This window comes from Durio zibethinus, chromosome 16, assembly GCF_047325235.1.
Source record: "Durio zibethinus cultivar Kanyao isolate XHJ-2024 chromosome 16, ASM4732523v1, whole genome shotgun sequence".
Classification (NCBI taxonomy): Eukaryota; Viridiplantae; Streptophyta; class Magnoliopsida; order Malvales; family Malvaceae; genus Durio; species Durio zibethinus.
Window position 1 is genome coordinate 5450509 of NC_143177.1, and position 19704 is coordinate 5470212.

At 34.5% G+C, this 19704-nt stretch overlaps 1 protein-coding gene across 9 annotated transcripts; it reads left to right on the forward strand.

Annotated features, from left to right (window-relative positions):
• The first annotated feature begins 74 nt into the window (after nucleotides 1-74).
• LOC149514241 (two pore calcium channel protein 1-like) lies at nucleotides 75-14693 on the forward strand. 9 transcript variants are annotated; one of them, XR_016328598.1, is made up of 10 exons: nucleotides 75-510; nucleotides 616-666; nucleotides 857-945; nucleotides 1680-1968; nucleotides 2100-4047; nucleotides 4171-4279; nucleotides 4483-4560; nucleotides 5305-5365; nucleotides 12585-12650; nucleotides 12741-14693. XR_016328598.1 is itself a non-coding variant. In XM_089745227.1 (9 exons), exons 5-8 carry the CDS (start codon nucleotides 3959-3961, stop codon nucleotides 5353-5355), a joined length of 327 nt encoding a protein of 108 aa, XP_089601353.1. In that variant the 5' UTR covers nucleotides 75-510; nucleotides 616-666; nucleotides 857-945; nucleotides 1680-1968; nucleotides 2100-3958; the 3' UTR covers nucleotides 5356-5365; nucleotides 12585-14693. The 9 variants fall into 9 exon arrangements, 8 of the variants coding, with proteins under 8 accessions (XP_089601353.1, XP_089601349.1, XP_089601354.1 ...); XM_089745227.1 differs by having other exon boundaries at nucleotides 12585-14693; XM_089745223.1 differs by lacking the exon at nucleotides 5305-5365.
• Nucleotides 14694-19704: the final 5011 nt, after the last annotated feature.

Below are 19704 nucleotides of genomic sequence, written 5' to 3' on the forward strand. Positions count from 1 at the left end.
GATTACTGAAATTAAGATTCCAACGATGTTTTATCAATTAAGAGTTTATTCAATAGATCACGTGCCTGTTTTGGAAATTTGGTTCAGTCTAACTTAATACTTTCTCACTTTGTTTGCTGATTTCAGAACATATGGAGAAAATGTTCTTGTGTTTTTCATCATCCCAGTGTCTCTTTCCAGGTTGATTTCCACCCGATGTCTATCTCAGTTTTAACAAGTGAAAATCTCAAAAAAAAAAAAAAAAGAAAATCAAAATCCTTTCAATGTCAACATAACAAAAGTACAAAACCAAGTAAGAGAAATTCCAGCCCAGGGCAATAAAAGGACAAAAGAGGAATAGAAATGGGTTGGGGTTGATATTCATCCATTTAAAAAGAGATTTTAAATCGAAGTCCAGCTCATGGCCGAAAAAGAATATCAACATTCGAACCGTTCAGCACGATGCGTTATTCAGTTACAGAAGAAGAAGAAAAATGGTGTTATATCCATTTAATTTTGATTATGGTTTATGTATGTACTCTTTACGTTGCAATTAGCAACAAAATTCTTTATTTATCCTTTTATGAAAATAATGAAAAAAAAAAGAATACTCATTTGGTTAGCATGATTTTACAGGCTGAGGATAGTGTTGGTCTATCTGAGCAAATCCTTGATAAATCAAACTTGGTAAGTGCTGGAAACTCCTACTTCATCTTTATTAAATTTGATCTCATTTGGATCTTCCTAAAATTTTTTGAGGTCAGCATAACCTTTTGTTTTGTTCTTGGCTGCTATTGCTTGAAATTTCAATGCAGCGGTACAAGGACTTTTTAGCTATAATTGACAATCCAAGTTTTTGTGTATGATTATTTTGTAGTAGCAGCGAGAGAGGAGGCATTGGCTTACTAAAGGAGAGGAGTGAAGCTCAGTCATATACCCCTCTCCTCGATCTATCTTCCGGTTAAGGTAAAGAAAGCGGGGAATCCACTAAACGAATAAGTGCAGTATTGAATTCTTCTCTGTACTTTTTTAAAGCATCAAGCTTGTCAACTGTCTTTTCTTTGCAAGGCAATGTACTTGCTTAAGATTCCTTTTTGGATAATTACATATCCCTACTCTCTCTCTCTCTCTCTCTCTCTCTCTCTCTTGTATAATGAAGGTACTGCATTTGGATAAAAATAAAATTCTTTTATGGGTGAATTTTTTGAATGTAAGAAAAAAGGTTGACGATAGAAATAGTGACAAGAATACCATTCCAAAACCATATTACTATGACTCTTCAATTTACATTATTTATCCATGTTAGACCCGTTCTGGGCTCCTCAAATGGACTTGGGTATTTAGGCATGATACTCCAAATAGTGTTAGACATGGGTATTGTCTGACAACATAGCCTAAATCCAAAATAATGTTCATGCTTTGTTGAATTCTGTCACATATTTCCATTAGCAATTAGAGTATATATGTTAGTAGCCTTTCAAGCGATATGGACTTTGAATAGAATTTATTGCTTCAAAGCTAATCAATGCAGTCCAAGTCTTATTGTTTTTTTAAAAAATTGTAGTCTTCTATTCTTTTATTGCCATAATGTAAACAATTTGCTAGTAAGTGCTCCTTATGAATGATGTTAGTCACTGATCATTGCTTGATGAGTTGGCTTATGCATGGTTTGTTTTGACATTTTTATTCTTGTCTTTCAGGACTAAAGCTGTATCTTTTGTTCCTGCAATTCTATGAATAGAATTTACTGTTTCCCCCTGATACGAGTCTCCTAGTTCTCTTCAGGATTTAACGTTACTGTGCTCTCCTGATTTTCTTATGATGTAGCCTACAATGCATGTTTTGATTCGACTTCCAGGTTATTTGCCTCATAATTCTGGTTGCAGATTTACTGATTTATGCTCTCTATCTGTCTCCAATGGCCTTGAATTCTCTTCCATTGAGGGTTGCACCTTATGTCAGAGTTATTATTTTCATCCTAAACATTAGGTAGGGAGTGAAAAAAATCCATACTTTCTATTTCTATAAAATCCTTTTGTAAATGTATGTAATGTATTTGTCTTACTGGCATCTGTTTGTTCATTTGCATGCCCAGAATTGAGCTGTTAATTTGTCTGCAGAGTGTATGTGTCACGGGTCGAGACTTAAGTTCCGAACCCGCGCGGCTCGGGGACTCGGGCATTCACCCTTCCGGCGTCCTGGATCAGCCTACCTGCCACGGTTCACACCTTGTGAGGTATTGTCCGCTCTGACCCCCCTGGCCTCACGGTTTTGTCCTACAAAAGGCGCCTCACAAGGCGGAGATGGTGTGAACCCTTTTATACCCCAGTGACCCTTCTATTATGTTCGATGTGGGATTCAGGACTCCCCCTTAGGTCCGTGACATATGCACGTGGCTTATCAGATGTATGCTGTTAATTTATGCATCACAAAACATAATTTGGAACAACATTTGCTCGTTCCAACATCTTTATCTCCGTTAATTCATCTGATCAGAGTATCACATAGATCTACAAGAAAATCATAGAGAGTTTGAGTATAATTTTAGATTGGGAAATCTATGGTGTTTCTATGCCTGCTCAGATGCACAGCAGATAAAAATGACAAGCTAGTTTTAGACGAGTTATCAATCTTAATATCAATATTTAATCTGGAGTAAGAATGATTTTACAAATCACCAACTGCTTTGTGCTTCCATGAGATAGAGCATGGCATGTACTTTAGTAGAATCAGATGTATTTAGATTTTAAAAATTTGAAGGGACTGAAATCTCCTACTGTCTTTTATGCTAACTCTATTGGTTTGTGGGAGGTTATGGATAGGCCAAGTCTCCTTGTTAGTCCTTTTTCAGGAACAAGGGAAAAAGAAATAATGTTCTTTTGGGCTGATGGCACTCTTTACTTGAAAATCATTTTTGTTCTTTGCATAATGTATATTGATGTTTCTCTCTAGTATATGTTTCCATAAATTGGACTGCAGGACCCATATGAAAGACGGGAATTTTGAAGTCCTTTTCATTTCCACTATTTTGGTGCATATGGTGAAAATAAAGTGGCAGGGAGAAAATATGTTCTTTTTCCCTCTTATATGCACTCTGCTTCATTTTTATCCTACAGAAAGCAAATCAGATAAAAAAGGTTTGATAATTTTAGGTCAAGTTAAGCTTAGGCAAATATGGTCTACTTGGGCAGCATAAATTAGTCATTTGTAGATTGTTATGCCCGTAATTGAACTTAATTCATTGATTTTTTCTGTCTCTTATATTTTTGACATATGGAGTGACCTATATTAAACATTAGTCTATAAATCTTTATTGAAAATCCCATTTTCATTCTAAAGTTTACATATATTACCTATCATTTTTTAATTTCCATGTTTTATGGAAGTTCTGCCTTTTGCTCCCGATGATTTCAGCCTTGGTTCATTTAATGTTTTTACTCCACTTTGTTTTGGCTTAGGGAATTACGAGTGAACTTCCTCATTTTGGCTGGAATGATTAGAACATACTTGAATGTCTTGGTTTGTATACTCTCTTAGCATCATGCTGGTATACATGCATGCTGTTGTTTAATTTTAAAAAATATCTATTTACCTTCTGATCTGGTTCAATTTATTGGTCATAAGTATACACAGCTTGCATTTTTCCTAGCACACTATTGCTTTCTCATCTGCCTTTATTGCAGGCTCTGTGGCCGTTATTTCTTCTGTTTGCTAGTTGGGCACCATATGTTATGTTTGAAGATACACAAGACCCTTCTTACCCTGAAAAAGCAGGGGCACCTTGTGTCCTTGAACCGATAACCATCTTTCAGCTAACCTAGCCTCCTCTGTCCTTCGGGACCAACAAGGGTTAGTACAGGAATGTTCACCTGTTGTCTTTCGATTATGCCTTTCGGCCTGATCTTAGGCCCTGACTCACCCTCTGTGGACGAACCTTGTGGAGGAACCCTTGGGTTTTTGGGGCATTGGATTCTCACCAATGTTTGTGATTTTTCTTTTGGTGGTGGTTATCGTAAACTCATTTGGAGCATTTTTAGCTTTATTTATACATTTTCTGAATTATAATAGGTAACCAGCATTTCTTAAGAATTCAAGTTGTTTTCAGTCTGTTCTATACTTGGATCACGTTACAGCTTAATTTCTTTTTGTTAATTCCTTTGATTTTTTATATCTATCAATCTTTGGCTACAGGCCTTCACGTTGGTATTGCCCTTTTTATTTTGTTCTGTATGTCCTGATTGGGGTTTACTTTGTCACAAATTTGATCCTTGCTGTTGTATATAACAACTTCAAAATCGAGGTATGTTGTGAATTCATATTTACTTTTACTCTAGTAACTGTTAAGACCGAAGAAAGATGCAACTTAATTTATAGTGTTGCTTTTATTTTTTGTCGCTGATGCATGATCAGTTATTATTTGAATCTTGCTACCAATGAGTGCTACTTCAGGAAAAAAAAAAAAAGAGATTAGACATATATGCTTAAATCTCCTTTTTCTTGTAGCTTGTGAAACAAGTCTCTGAGATGGATCGAATGAGGAGAAGTATATTGTGTGAAGCCTTTGATCTTATTGATGATTATGTAAGTACACTATGCACTTGTTGGTCAAGTAACCTTTTGACAAGCTAAACCGCTCTGTGCTTGAGCATTGTTATCTTGTGTACAACATATGGTTGCTAGAAATCTTTGCATGTGCAAGTCATGCAAAACTTCTTCTCCGTGTTAGTCCTTGCTCACATTGTGATCTGGTTGTGGGAGAGTTTTGCAAAGTCAAGTATGTAGGATTTGTTAAGTTGGATCTTTTTAAAGAGTCCTGTAACATAAGATATGATTATATGCAGATGCCTAGGTGGTAAGAAGGAAAGAGGAGAGGAGTCGCTGAAAGAGTAAGATTAATAATAAAGAAGGGAGTTGTATGATATTGTCTAAGCATCTTAGTAGAAAGAGAATGGGGACAGTTCTAGTGACTGAGCATCTCAAAGATACAAAATAGATTACCACCGTCAATCCGTCATGTTTCTTTTAGCAAGATCTATCATGGTTTCAGATGGTTGAATTATTTATGTAAAGTTGATATAGAAAGTTTTTATGTTCTTGAGTTGCTAACATGTTATTGGTGGTTGGATTATTTTGTTTCATGTTTATAAAGGAGAGAGACTTTACAGTGGAAAACACTTTTTCTCCAACTAGTTTTCCCACTTGATATAGCAATCAATAGGATCTAGGTGGCCAACCCCCCATTGCAGGAAAAGGCTTAGTATGGGGTGATGTTGTTTTGGTTAACATTTCTTGAATGTCGTATGAGGGTTCCATTTCTATATGCAGAAAGTTGGGTTCCTCAACAAGGAAGCAATGTATTCATCTGTGAAGAACTGAATAAGTACAGGTACTAATTATATCACCATCTTTAATGTTTTTCAAGAAGAAAAATGACTTCTTATCTCTTGCATTAGTACATATGGTTGGTCTGTTTTCCAATAGGATATTTAGAGGTGGAAATTTGGATGGTTCAGTTGGGTTTGAGTCATTTCAAGTTTTGACTTTTTGGGGTTGAAAAGAAAATGAATTATGTTCCAAAAGAATGAAGAAAGGAAAAGTAATAACTGTGTCAAATAAGGGGATTTTTTTAGCATTATTATCAAGTTGTGTCTCTTGTTATCTTGTTATTGCTAAATGACTTAGGTAGTCTCAAAGCTTTCTGAACCAGAAGAAATCGAATCGCTGCTGACTAATATTTTCTAATCTCCAATGAGAAAGGGGGGAGGGGGGGTATAGTGTGTCTGTAACCATTCGCAAAATTTTTACTTACTAAGAATAAATGAATATAGATTTTCCTAAAAAAGGTATAAAAGATCCTTGACTAAGTCATACAGAACAAGTAGTAAGAATGGGAAGGAAACAGATGCCTGAGCTAAGATTCTCTCTAGGTTTGATGCTATGAAAAGTAAAATAGAGAGAAATCAAAATCAAAGTCATATGATTCTCATTCATAATAAAATGTTGTTTACATGCTTAATATTTATAGGATATGCAGAGGAGAAAAAGCAAGGAAAGAAATAACTGAAAAGCTAATTTACAGGAAAATCCAATCTCCTAAATTTACAAAATATGAGAAAGGACTATATCAAACACATGTCAGTATATTTATATTTTCATTCAAATCATGCCACATAATCACATTATTGGAAAAAGTTAACCATTTATCATATATTACATGTGATAATTAAATGGTAAATATTTATTTCAATAGATTAATTAATTATTTTATAATAAATAATCGATTTTTTCAATGATGTAATTATATGACATTATTTGAATGGAAGAGACATATGTTGACATGGTGTAACTGTTTCATACAATCTTTTCTCTACAAAATATATAGCATTCCCTTTGAATCTCGGCCATATCTTAGAAGATTTGACCAAATATTCAAAACTTTCCAACATTTGCCATGCTTTTTTGTTGGCCAGAAACCAACTTCCGATGTTAACTCAGAGCAGGAATGCTATCAGGACATGCATCTAATTGCTTGATGCCTAGTTTAGATTGATGAAACTTTTGCATTCAAAAACTGCTTTTGACTCAACCTCAATGTGAAATAATAAAAAAGTCTCGCTTTTCAATCTAAAAATCTAGTTTTCAAACCCAAACCAAAAAGTTATGCTTTTTCTGTGAAAAAGTGTGTTCGGAGTAGAAAATCATTATATATATCCCTATATTTCTAATAGTTACTTATTATATAAATATCTTTTTAGACATTTTAATTATTCACAACACTTTTTCACAGCAATACCAAACATTTAAAATTTCTTACCGCATTTTTTAAACACATTTTTTCCAATGGCAACAGCAATGCTAAACCAGCCTTGAGTCTATGAACCGTGAGTCTTTATAGTGACCAGTGTTGGGATCATCTGCAATTATGTTCTCCTTGAGTTTGAGGGACAGAATCTGTATTGGGTGAGAAACTACATATTGGAGGGGAGGATGAAAATACCATTCTTTAATGACTCGGCTTCATCAATAAATGCCTGTGAAACCTTCTGCGTAGATGGAAAGAATAATATCTTAGGATGTAACATGTGGTGTGTTAGTGTATGAGTGTGTGTGAGTTGGAATATTATGGGAATATTTCATGGGAGACAGTTTAGGAGGGATTAAATGGGAGCATTAATGTGTAATTTGTAATTGATTCTCTTTTCTTAGTAATGTCTATATAATGAAAGGCTAATCCAAGGGATTAGCAAGTTGTTCTCTAAGCCTTAATTTGCCAGCAGCACAACCTTAGCCACTGCCATCCCTCTCTTTCTTTCCTCAAACCCTTTTGTGATAGCCCCTGCATCGTCACCTAAGCTGTCGCTACTATAGAATTTGATCTCATAGTCCTAAAGCTATGTACTTAAAACTTTTCTTCCTCTTCAGCAGTTCCTCATTAGTTGAAAGGGGCCACCCCTTTATTCTCAAAGGCTGCAAGAAGAAGGGGTTGCAACCTTTTTGTGATTGATAGATTAAGGGAGATAAGTTATTCTCGGTGTAGAGCATAGCTGCAGAACTAGGAACGGAGTTCTTGGTTGTTGATTAGGGGTTGTGTTACGCTATTGAATGATTAGCAATTGTGTTTCAAAGGAAGAAGGTTCTATGGCCATGGCAAAGGAAGAGACAACTACATCAAAGGTGATAACTCGAGTTTATCATGGGCTCACGGTTTTTGGATGAAAAGCTTGATTGCTTCTACTACTTGTCATGGAGCAAGACTATATTGGTGACCTTGCAAGATCTTAAAAGGCTCGATTTCTAACAAGTGAGCCACCAGTAAAGGAAAGTTTGAAATATGCAATGTGGGAGTAAGAGGACAATTGAGTACTTGGACAATTATTCAACTCAATGGAACGACGAGTCAAGGTGATGTTCAATCAATACTTTACAAGAAAGGAACTTTGGGATGCTTTAAAAATTGTTTATGTAAATTCTGAGAATTGGCAGATGATCTCAGATGTTACCAAGGCATGGATTAGAATGGAGCAGTCTGATAGGAGCCTGAGAGAATATTTTGTTGCATTCAAGGAGGTATATGATGAGTTTAATGAGTGCATGCCCTTGTGTACCAATCTGAAGACAAACCAAGAGCAACAAGAGGCTCTAATGGTAGTGTTTTTCTTAGTAGGATTGAGGAAGGAATACGGCAATGCTATTACTCAGATGTTAGCAACCAGAGATCCACTTTCTTTACTAGATGCTTATAAGTGCCTGAGCAGAGTTATTCAGCATGATCCTTTACAGGAAGACATGGTAGTATTTGTTCCCTATAGCATGAAAGGCAAACACCATGCGAAGAATGTGCTGGACAAGGTAGAGGACATGGAAGTGGTAAAGGAGACCCATGGTCCTGCTATCATTGTGGATAGCAAGGACACTTATGGAATGTTTGTCTGCAGCTTTGGGGCAATTTTGGCCCACTAGCAGCATATATGACTGATGCTGTGTTTCAGCCCCGGCAGCAAAAGGAGAAAGGAGTTCAATTATCTCAAGATGAGTATGACAGGCCTATTCAGATGCTTTAGAATCAGACTTCGATCTCCTCTCCAACAGCAATTTTTATACAAGGTAAATCTACTGCATGCCTGGCTACCCCATCCAGGACTTGGGTGATTGATTTAGGAGCTTCAAATCACGTGATGGGTACTACAGGTACTCTTTATTCATCTACTCTTATGACGAGGAAACATTCTATTTTGGTTGCTGATGGAAACTCTATAGATATTGTGGGAAGTGGCAAGGCTCGACCTATATCCATGTTACCTTTACATTTTGTGCTACATATCCTTTCTTCTCCTTTTAACTTACTTTCAGTTAGTCAGATTACAAGGAATTTAAATTGCAGTGTTTCCTTCTTGCCTACTTATTATGTTTTTCAAAATCTATTGACGAAGTAGACTATTGGTAGGGGAAAGATCGAAGAAGGTTTTTATGTGCTTGATGGCGTACAGAAGATACAATTTGGATTAATGACATGCTCAGGAGAGTTGTCATTAGCTTATGAGTCTCATCGTCATTTTGGTCATCCATCTATGTCGACTTTACGAGCTATGTGTCATCATTTATCATCTTTTAGTTTTGTTTGTGACTCGTGCAAGTTTGCTAAATTGCATAGAGTAACCTATCGACATCAATTTAATAAAAGAGAAAAGTTTCCTTTTACTGTGATTCATTCTAATGTATAGGGCCCATGTCCTATTATTTCGAAATCTGGTTATAGATACTTTTTGACATTTGTTGATGATTATTCACAAGTTTGTTGGTTGTATTTGTTGTGAAGCCACTCCAAATTATTCTCTATCTTCATTACCTTTCATTCACAACTAGAGAATCAATTCGGTAAGTTTATCAAAATTTTACGGAGTGACAATGGGGGAGAGTATTTTTCTACAGAGTTTCTTCAATTCCTAAATGCAAAAGGTACTGTTTGTCAGTTCTTGTGTATAGATACCCTATAGCAAAATAAGGTTACTGAAAGGAAGAATCACCATTTGTTGGAATTGGCTAGAGCTCTTTTGTTTCAAATGAAGGTCCCTAAGGTGTAAAGCTGTCTTCACAGCATGCTATCTTATAAATTGTTTGCTGTTCTTGGTTCTTAAAGGAAAATTTTCTTTTCAAGTATTGTGTCGTGATCATCCCTTATTACCAATCTCCCTTAAGGTGTTTAGGTGCACATGTTTACATGTTTCATTTGTGACACTTGTTCAGGTTGCACTAAATTAGACCCACGTTGTCTTAAATGTATCTTCCTAGGTTATTCACATGTCCAAAAAGGGTATCGATGCTACTTTCCAAACCTGGGTCACTTTATTATTTCGGCAGATGTCGCTTTTCATGAGTCGGTTCCTTTTTCTTTGTTACTATAGTCTCATCCATCACCTATCATATCAGAAAAAGAAGATTTTCTCATCTATTAGATACATAGTACACCGGTCAATGTATTTCCTTTTAAGGCATGCCTAGATACTCAATTTGGTCATATGTACACTAGAAGAACCTTCGTAGATTCGCCTACAGAAATTTCTCCCATCAAGACAGTTTCTCCGTCAATGGATCCACTTCGAGACACTATGGCTGAAGATGTACCAATTGCTTTACGGAAAGGTATGCGAACTTGTAGAAATTTTCCTTTATACGTGCCCTCGTACAAAGGACTTTCTGCTCAACTTCAAACTTGTATTGCCACAATGGATGCTATTAATGTGCCGCATACTTTTCGTGATGCTTTTGCAGATTCAGGATGACGTAAAGCTATGGAGGATAATATGATGGTCCCAAAGGCCAACCATACAGGGGCCTTGGTTTCTTTACCAAAAGGGTGCAAGCTATTGGGTGCAAGTGGGTTTACACCACAAAATTGAATCCTGATGGTTCATTGGCTAGATTGAAGGCAAGACTAGTAGTAAAGGGATATGCGCAGACATATGGAATAGATTATTTTAATACCTTTTCACCAGTGGCAAAAATGACATCTATTCGCCTATTCCTTAGTTTTGCTACTACATATAAATGGGCATTACATCAGTTGGATGTGAAGAATGCTTTCCTACATGGTGACTTGACTGTGGAGGTAAATATGGAGCAACCACTTGGGTTTGTTGCTTAGGGGGAGTCTGGGAAGGTGTGCCATTTGCGTAGGTCTCTATATGGTCTGAAGCAATCTCCACGCCCATGGTTGGGCAAATTTAGTGTAGCTCTTGTTTGGTATGGCATGCGACAGAGTGAGAAGGATCATTCAGCATTTTATATGCGGTAGAGTTCTGGCCTTATATTGTTGGGAGTGTATGTAGATAATATCATCATTACTGGCAATGATAGTGTAGGGATTGACAGACTTAAGATGTATCTTAAGTCCTAGTTTAAGACCAAGGATCTTGGTCAATTGAAATATTTTTTGGGTATAGAAGTGGCAAAGTGTAAAAAGGGAATCTTTGTATCTCAGAGGAAGTATGTGCTGGATATTTTGAGAGATGCAGGCTTGTTCCATGCCAAGCCAAGTGACACACCAATGGATTTAGGTATCAAGCTTTCTCCAGAAGATGGCGCTTTACTTGATAATCCCATACCTTATAGGAGATTAGTGGGAAAACTAAATTACTTGACCATGAGTTTTGATATATCTTTTCTAGTCAGTGTGATAAGCCAATTCATGGCAGCTCCCAAAGATACTCACTAAAGAGCAGTGGTGCACATCTTCCAATATATGTTGAGAAATCCTGGAAAGGAAATACTATACAGTTCTACTAGTGATGGGGGTATTCGGGCCTATGTAGATGTAGATTGGGTAGGCTCTCATATAGATAGGAAGTCTACATCTCATTATGCTATCTTCCTTAGGAGTAATCTGGTATCCTGGAAAAGCAAAAAGCAGCAAGTAGTTGCTAGGTCTAGCGCAGAAGCAGAGTATAGAGCCATGGCTTTGGCTACAATAGAGGTATTATGGATGGTTCAATTCTTAGATGAAATTGGACTTTCAGTTCAGACCTCTACAGAGTTATGGTGTGATAATTCGGTGGTGATTCATATTGCTTCCAATCCAGTATTTCATGAAAGAACCAAGCATATAGAAGTTGATTGCCATTTCATAAGGGAAAAGTTACAGAGTGGAACAATATTATTGAAGCATGTGCACACAGGAGAATAACTAGCTGATACTCTTACAAAATCACCTCGAGGAGTTCGAGTTGACTATATATGTAATAAGCTGAGCGTGACTGATATATATGCTCCAGCTTGAGGGGGAGTGTTAGTGTATGCGTGTGTGTGAGTTGGAATATTATGGGAATATTCCATGGGAGACAGTTTAGGAGGGATTAATTGGGAGCATTAATGTGTAATTTGTAATTGATTCTCTTTCCTTAGTGTTGTTTATATAATGAAAGGCTAATTCAAGGGATTAGCAAGTTGTTCTCTAAAGCCTTGATTCTAACAGGGTGAAGCTGCTTATGTTTAGTGAAGGTGGCTCATTTGAAAGGGAAAGAGGCTGAGATATGGTTGGTGACCAATGAAGACAGGTTCTAGATCAGTAGTCCACTCAGTAACATCTCTCACCATCTACAGGCCATGCTTTTTCAAATCTTTGTAAGAATTTAGTTCCAAACAGGATTCATAAGCCAAAGCAGCTTCTTGAGCCTAGGAAAATGCAAGTTATTTGGGGCATTGAAGGAGCTTGAAGGACCGTGGCTGTAATCTTGAATTGTTGTTTATTACAAGGTCCTGTGCTTTAAGAAATTGCTCTGCTTCCTTGTAGATGGATGGAACTGTTCAGTTTTAAAATTTCAGACAATGATCATGCAACATCTTTCTCCCTTTGTGTTGATATCATAGGAAATTATATGGGAATCATTGGAGGAGCTTTCAATATATTTCTTCAGATCATAGAGCAAATTGACTCTATAATGCTATTTTAATGTTTGAAATTATTAGTTTGTTGTTTTGAACGTCTTCTTGTGTGCATGCTCTGCCTTAAATATTTATTCTGGTCATCATATTGCGTTTGTACGATATCTTTATTCTTTACTCTGCATTTAATGTAATTATTGCCGGATACGATCTTTTTCTATCTATAGATCAACTTGGATGAATTTACTGATCTTTGCAATGCTATTGCTCTAAGATTCCAAAAGGAGGATTCTGTAAGTCCAATTTGCTATTAACCTTCTCAAAACGTGTTCATTATAACTGATGAAATATTTATGACAGCAGAATCTATATGTGTTGTGCAGCCATCTTTGTTTGAAAGTGTTCCAATCTACCATTCACCTTTCTCTGGAAATTTGAAAGTCTTTGTTCGGAGCCCCAAATTTGGATATGTTGTATCCTTCATTCTCATACTTAATCTTTTTGCAGTTATTGTTGAGACCTTAACACATTTCATTTAGATGAACATATAATGGTTAACTTGCTTTAACAATTAAGGTTCTTCTGTAATTTCCTTGTTTGATGCAATTAGTTTTATGATTTTACAAAACAAATATACTTGCATTTATCTGATGCTGATACTGTCAGTTCTAGACTACATCCTTTAAAGTTCTTGCTCACCGGAGTAAAATTACTTTATGACTCAAATTTAAGAGTTTGGAAACTTCGTAGAACTTTGCTGTGTTGTTAGCTTCTAGCCTTTTCTTATGCCCACAGTTTGGGGGCTCCACGAACTTTTTTAAGCACATAATGAGATAGGGTTACAAACTGACAAAACATCTGCATCAGTTCCCCATGAGAAATTGCTTAAAAATTTCTCTTTCCTTGCTAAATGATTAAATCTTATCCGTTAATCATTCCATTTCTTATGGAGGCATGCCATGCAGTTAAAGCAATAGGAAACTACTTGGTTTAGTAGATATGCATCTAAATTACATATAATTTCCCTGATATATATATATATGTATATGTATATGTATATTATATGTGTAGATTCTAGTTTGTTAACTGAGGAAAAAGATGTAAATTCAATTTCCAGGATGATGTTATTGCATTAAATTCATTGTCTCCCTAACAAAATGATATAAGAATGATCAAAAAAGCCCCCATCCATTGCTTTATTACTACCATCTAGAGCCCGGACATGTGATTCCCAACTTTAACATTGTTTTCTGCTCTTTCTGACGTGGACTCATGGTTCCACCTACATCTGATATGGAACTAAAGCTAAAAATAAATAAACAAGAAAATATAAGATTAAATTAGAAGTTTTTTAAGTTTATGCACTGGTCTGAGGACCATGGAGGGGCAAGGAAGCGGCACTGCTAATGCTCGAAGAAACAATAGAGAGAAAATTTCTTGTGCATTATTGATTACTGTTACGTGCATCATTTTGGCTAATCTTTTTTCAGTTTCTACAATAAATCACTAGTTCAGGAAGCAGTGTGTTATATCAAGGCTAGGTCCCCGGAGGACTAGCCCATTATTGGCTAATGAATCAACAGAAGACCATCCTGATCTGCTTTTACCATTTCCTTTTCTTGTGTTGGATGGATTGCCAAGTGGAGTGAATTTTTTCCCCTTTTTTGTCTCAGATTATTTGATTTCTAGGATACGTATTTCCAAAATGTAAATACTGAGTTACAGTCTTGGACTAATTTATGTGATATAAATTGCTTGCAGCTTGATATTGAAAACAACTCGGTTAAGAAGGTTGAACAGGAGGTTGAGTTTATCTTTGGTAAGTACTAGCTAATTAATGCATGTTCATGATTTTTAAGCTTGTTAATTAACTCCCTGATTTCACTTACTCAAAATTTTAACTTAATAAATTTGCATTATTCATTTAATGTTTGTTGCTTTAGATGTATGCAACATAGTGTAACATGCTATGCTTACTTTCTCATGGTGGTTCATGAGTTGCCTATCATCTGACAGGGTGGATATATGTACTGCAAATGGTACTGAAAGTATATTCATTTGGATTTGAAAATTATTGGAACGGTGGGCAGAATTGCTTTGATTTTCTAATATCGTGGATAATAGATAGTTACTCAAGTTAAATCCTCGGTATTTTACCCTAGATCTACTAAAGTAAAAGCAACCAATTTTATCATATTTTTTGAAATTCTAATAATAATTTCAGAAATTATTTTGTGCCGCTTATGTTCAAATATTGGATGATCACCTTAATTTAGTTACTGTTTCAACTAGAGGTGTAATCGATCGAGTTCGAGTCGATACAGTGCTAAGTTCGAGTCGATACAGTACTAAGTTTGAGCTTGAGCTTGACTTCAAATTCGATGCTTGAAACTCGGTTTGAATTCGATTGAGTTTTATTTTTTTAGCTCGAATTCAACTCGATATAGAAATTGAGTTACTCGAACTCACTCAATTAGGCTCGATTAACATGTAAAAATAAGCTCGATTCTTATATTCAACAAAAGCTCGATTATTTGTGCTTGAGCTCGAACTCGAGTTCGAAATGTTTTATCAACTAAAATAATTAAAATATAAAAGCTTGATTAGGCTCACGAACAACTCAAGCCGGGTATAAAAATATTCAAATTCGATTCGATCAATAAGTCAAACTGCTTAAGCTTAACTCTATAATAACTGAGCCGAATTCGAATTTTATTCGAATTAAACTTGAGTAGCTTGTGAGTACTAATATATCATTTACACCACTAGCTTCAACCAAAGGTGGAAGCTTTTAGAATTAAACTGACTTATCAAGCAAATCCCTTTAATTACTTCATACCCTAGAGTTTCCTAGGTGACTGCTAACATGAAAACATAGATAGAAAAACAATATTCTCTGAGTATTATTTTATTCAAAAAAATCTCCAAATATATAGAGGAATTGATATTTACAAAAAAACCCATAAAATCAGGACACAACCATCCAAATATAGAAACAAGTAAAAGACCAAAAGTACAAATCCCAACAAATCAAGAAAATAATCTTGATTTGATATCTCAACAAATTAGGAAATTGATCCTAATCTGATACATAATCTGTCAACACTCCCCTCAAGCTAAAGAATAGATATTTGTCATTCTCAGCTTGTCAACAAGATTCTTAAAGCTTGCTTTATGTAGTCCTTTTGTTAGGATATCTATTTCTTGTTGCTTTGTATGAACATAGGTCAATTTCCACATGCTTTTTTCGATCATAATGCACCGGTTTATAAGCAATACTTATAGCAGCCTTGTTATCCCAATACAGTTTCATAAGGTTTTCAGCTATCATTTTCAATTCTCTTTAAAGTCCCTTCAGCCAGATAAGTTCACAATTTCCTTGTGCAAGAGCTTTAAATTCTGCTTCTACACTACTTTGAGCAACAACAAACTATTTCTTGCTCCTTTATGTGACAGGATTACCCCAAACCTTCGAACAATACCCAAAGGTGGATTTTCGGTCCTCAAGTGATCCTATCCAATCTGCATCTGTAAATACTTCTACATTTTTTTGTTCATTTTTCTCAAACAATAGGGTGTGGCCTTCAAATGCCTTAAGTTTCGATACACAACTTCAAGATGCTCTTCAAATGAAAAGTGCATGTACTGACTTACTACACTAACTGTAAAGGCAATATCAGGTCTCGTATGAGACAAGTAGATCAATTTTTCAACCACTCGTTGATACTCTCCCTATCTACTAGAATTTTTTTTTTCAAGTTTCACATTAAGATCTATAGGTTTATCAGCTAGTTTACAGCCAAGCATACTGGTTTCCTTTAAGAGATCAAGTGTGTATTTCTTTTGAGAAACAATAATGTTGTTCTTGCTCCTTTCAACTTCTATCCCTTAAAAGTATTTTAGTTGTTTAAGATCCTTAAGCTTAAATTTTTTTCCAATAATTTTTAACCTCTTTGTTTCTTCAATATTATCACCTATCAATATAATATCATCAACATAACCAATCAAAATAGTCTTTTTTCCATGTGGTGAGTGTTTGAAAAAAAGAGTATGATCAGTTTTTCCTTGGCTAAATCCGTATCTCTTTACTGACTTTGCGAAGCAATTAAACCAAGACTTTTGTGGTTGTTTTAAACCATAGAGAGACTTCTTTAATTTGCATACTTTTGTGTCATTGTTTCCCTTTTCAAAATCAGGAGGCAAATCCATATAATCTTTTTCATTCATCTCCCCATTAAGAAAGGCATTCTTGATTTTTTGAGTAGGAGAGTACTCAATAAAGATACATTTTATGACTTTAGGTTCTAGTTTCCCATGAGATGGACTTTTGTTGTGAGCAAAAGATATGCAACCAAAGACTTCTGGGGGTAAAAAAGTAAACAACCTAGTTTGTGGATATGATTCAAGTAATATGTTTATGCTGCTTTGAAATTGAAACTCTACTAGAAAGTCAATTGATCAAGTAAGAGGTTGTTAAAATAGCATCCCAAAAAAACTTAGGAACATTATTGGTAAACATGATAGCACGAGCAAGTTCTAATAGATGATGATTTTTACATCTGTAACCCATTTTTTGTTGGAAGGTGTTAACACAAGAACTTTGGTGAAAAATCTTATTTTCTTTTAGATAACCACCAAGAATTGAATTGAAATGTTCCTTTCCATTGTCTGCGAAAAATTTAGATTTAAGTTTGAAATTGTGTTTGTGAAATAGTTGAAAAATTATCTTAGCATCAAACTTGTCTTTTAATAAGTAAACCCAACAGGCTCATGTGTGATCATCTATAAAAGTCATGAGTCACCTAGTTCCATTTATATTGTTTTCCTGTGAAGGTCCCCAAATATCACTATGAACTAAAGAAAAAGGTTTAAAAAATCTATATGGATGATTAGAATAAGGCACATGAATGTGTTTGGCAAGTTGACAAGTTTCACAACGAAATGAATAGACATCTTTTTTCTTAAAAAGAGAAGGAAAAAAAGTTTTTAGATATGAAAAACTAGGATGTCCTCATCTTTTATACCATAACATAATTTCGGTAGAAACAAAAATAGATTCACCACTTGGAGCCAATGTTTATTTATTCACTTATTGAAGATCCCTAAGGTAGTACAAGCCTTTATGCTTCTTAGCATTGCCAATTATCCTCCTTAAAAGTAAATCCTGAAACTCACAATACGAAGGATAGAACTTAGCCACACAATTCAAGTCATTTATTAATTTACTAATAGACACTAAATTACATGCTAAATTAGGAACTTACAAAACTGAAAATAGTTTCATATTAGAAACTTTAATGTTTTTTTTACCAGCAAAGAGGATAGTGATCCATTAGTAATAAGAATCTTAAGGTTTTTAAAACATGGATTATATGTTGATAACAATTCATGGCATACAGTCATATGATCAGATGCCTCAAAATTTATAATCTAAGACTTTTTAAAATATGATTTTGCACCCAAAGCAGAGAGATAGTTACCTTTTTGTGTAATTGTGCACTTTGGAGTAAGTTCAGTAATTGATACAGAAGTTACCTCTAATCTATTCTCTTAAAAGACACCGGTTATGTCTATTTTAGCCATTAGAAAAAAAAAAACAAGAGCAAACCTCGTTCTAATATCATGAAAACAGAGATAAAAAATAATGTTCTATGAGTATTATTTTATTAAAAAGAATCCCTAAATATATAGAGGAATTGATATGTACAAAGAAACCTACAAAATCATGACACAATCATCCAAACATAGAAATAAATAAAAGACCAAATATATAAATCCCAACAAATAAGGAAATTGATCCTAATTTGATATCCCAACAAAGTAAGAAATTGCTCTTGATTTGATACATAATTTGTCAACATAATATAGTTCTAGAAGAGGGCATGCTTTGGAAAACAACTTTTATTGATGTTATTGCAATTTTGTAAATATTAAATGCTCTAAAATTTTATAGGTAACCTATAAAAACTGCAAGTATGAATTGATTTTCATTATGATTGAAATATGAAGCATTATGCTGCTACATTATGTGTTTCTCCAGCGAATTGAACTCCTGTATTTGTAAATTGCAAACAAGTAGATCACAAGTTGGATAATAACCATGTTATTAATAGTGTAATAAAGTAATAATGTGCAACAATTAGGTATTTGAGGATTTTTCAAAAATTTCTTTCAATGTTACAATAAATAATATATTGTTCTTTCAAATTTATTTTGCATTTAGGGTTATAAGAAATGGCATGTGGCACTCTTGTAAGCTTACATTCACAATATTTATTAATTCAACTTGAATTTATTTGAAATGAAACTTTTATTTTTGCATTGGGTTAATATCATTTTTTTTTTATTCTAAGAGTTTTATGCTGTTTAGATACTGTTTATCAAATCATGATAAATTTCTTGATTTGTTAGGACTTATATTTCTAGTCTTTTATTTGTTTTTATGTTTGGATGATTGTATCCTGATTTTGTGGGTTTCTTTGTACATATAAGTTCTTTTATACATTTGGGGATTTTTTTTAGTAAAATAACACTCGTAGAACATTATTTTTTATCTCTGTTTTTATGGTATTTGAGCAAAGTCTGCTTTTGTTTTTTCTTTTCTAATGGCCAAAACTACCATAATTGATGCATCTCGAAATAGTGGATTAGAGGTGACTTTTGAACCAATTATTGCACTTACTCCAAAGTTCACAATTGCACAAAAAGGTAATGATCTCTTTACTTTGGGTGCAAAATCAAATTCTAAGAAATCTTGGATTATAGATTTTAAGGCGTCTGACCATATGACTAGATGGCATGAATTATTTTCAATATATAATCTATGTTTTGAAAACCTTAAGATTCATATTGCTGATGGATCACTATCCTCTGTTGCTGGAAAAAAATAAAAACATTAAAGTTTGTAGTATGACAATATTCTCAATTTTGCATATTCCTAATTTGGCATGTTGAAGAAATCTCTTGTAAAACTATTTTATTCTTTTATATTTTTCTTGTTACAATGCTAGAATTGAATGAAAATATATAGGCTAAAGACTGAATATTCTCAATCTTAAAACCTAAGATTTTCATGCATTAAAAACAAGTAATCAAAAAAATAATTTACTCTTTACACATAATGGGAAAATATCTAATGGATTTGGTGTAATTACCCAAATCATTTCTTATTCTAAAAACAAAAGACTTAACTAAAATAAACAAATTCAATTAATCAGTAATAATAAAGATAGATTTTCACATTCCCCCTCAAGCTAAGTGGTAGATGTCAATCATGCCTAGCTTGGACTTCAGATTCTCGAAGTTGTTTTAAGAGAGAGCTTTAGTGAGCATGTTTGTAGTTTGGAG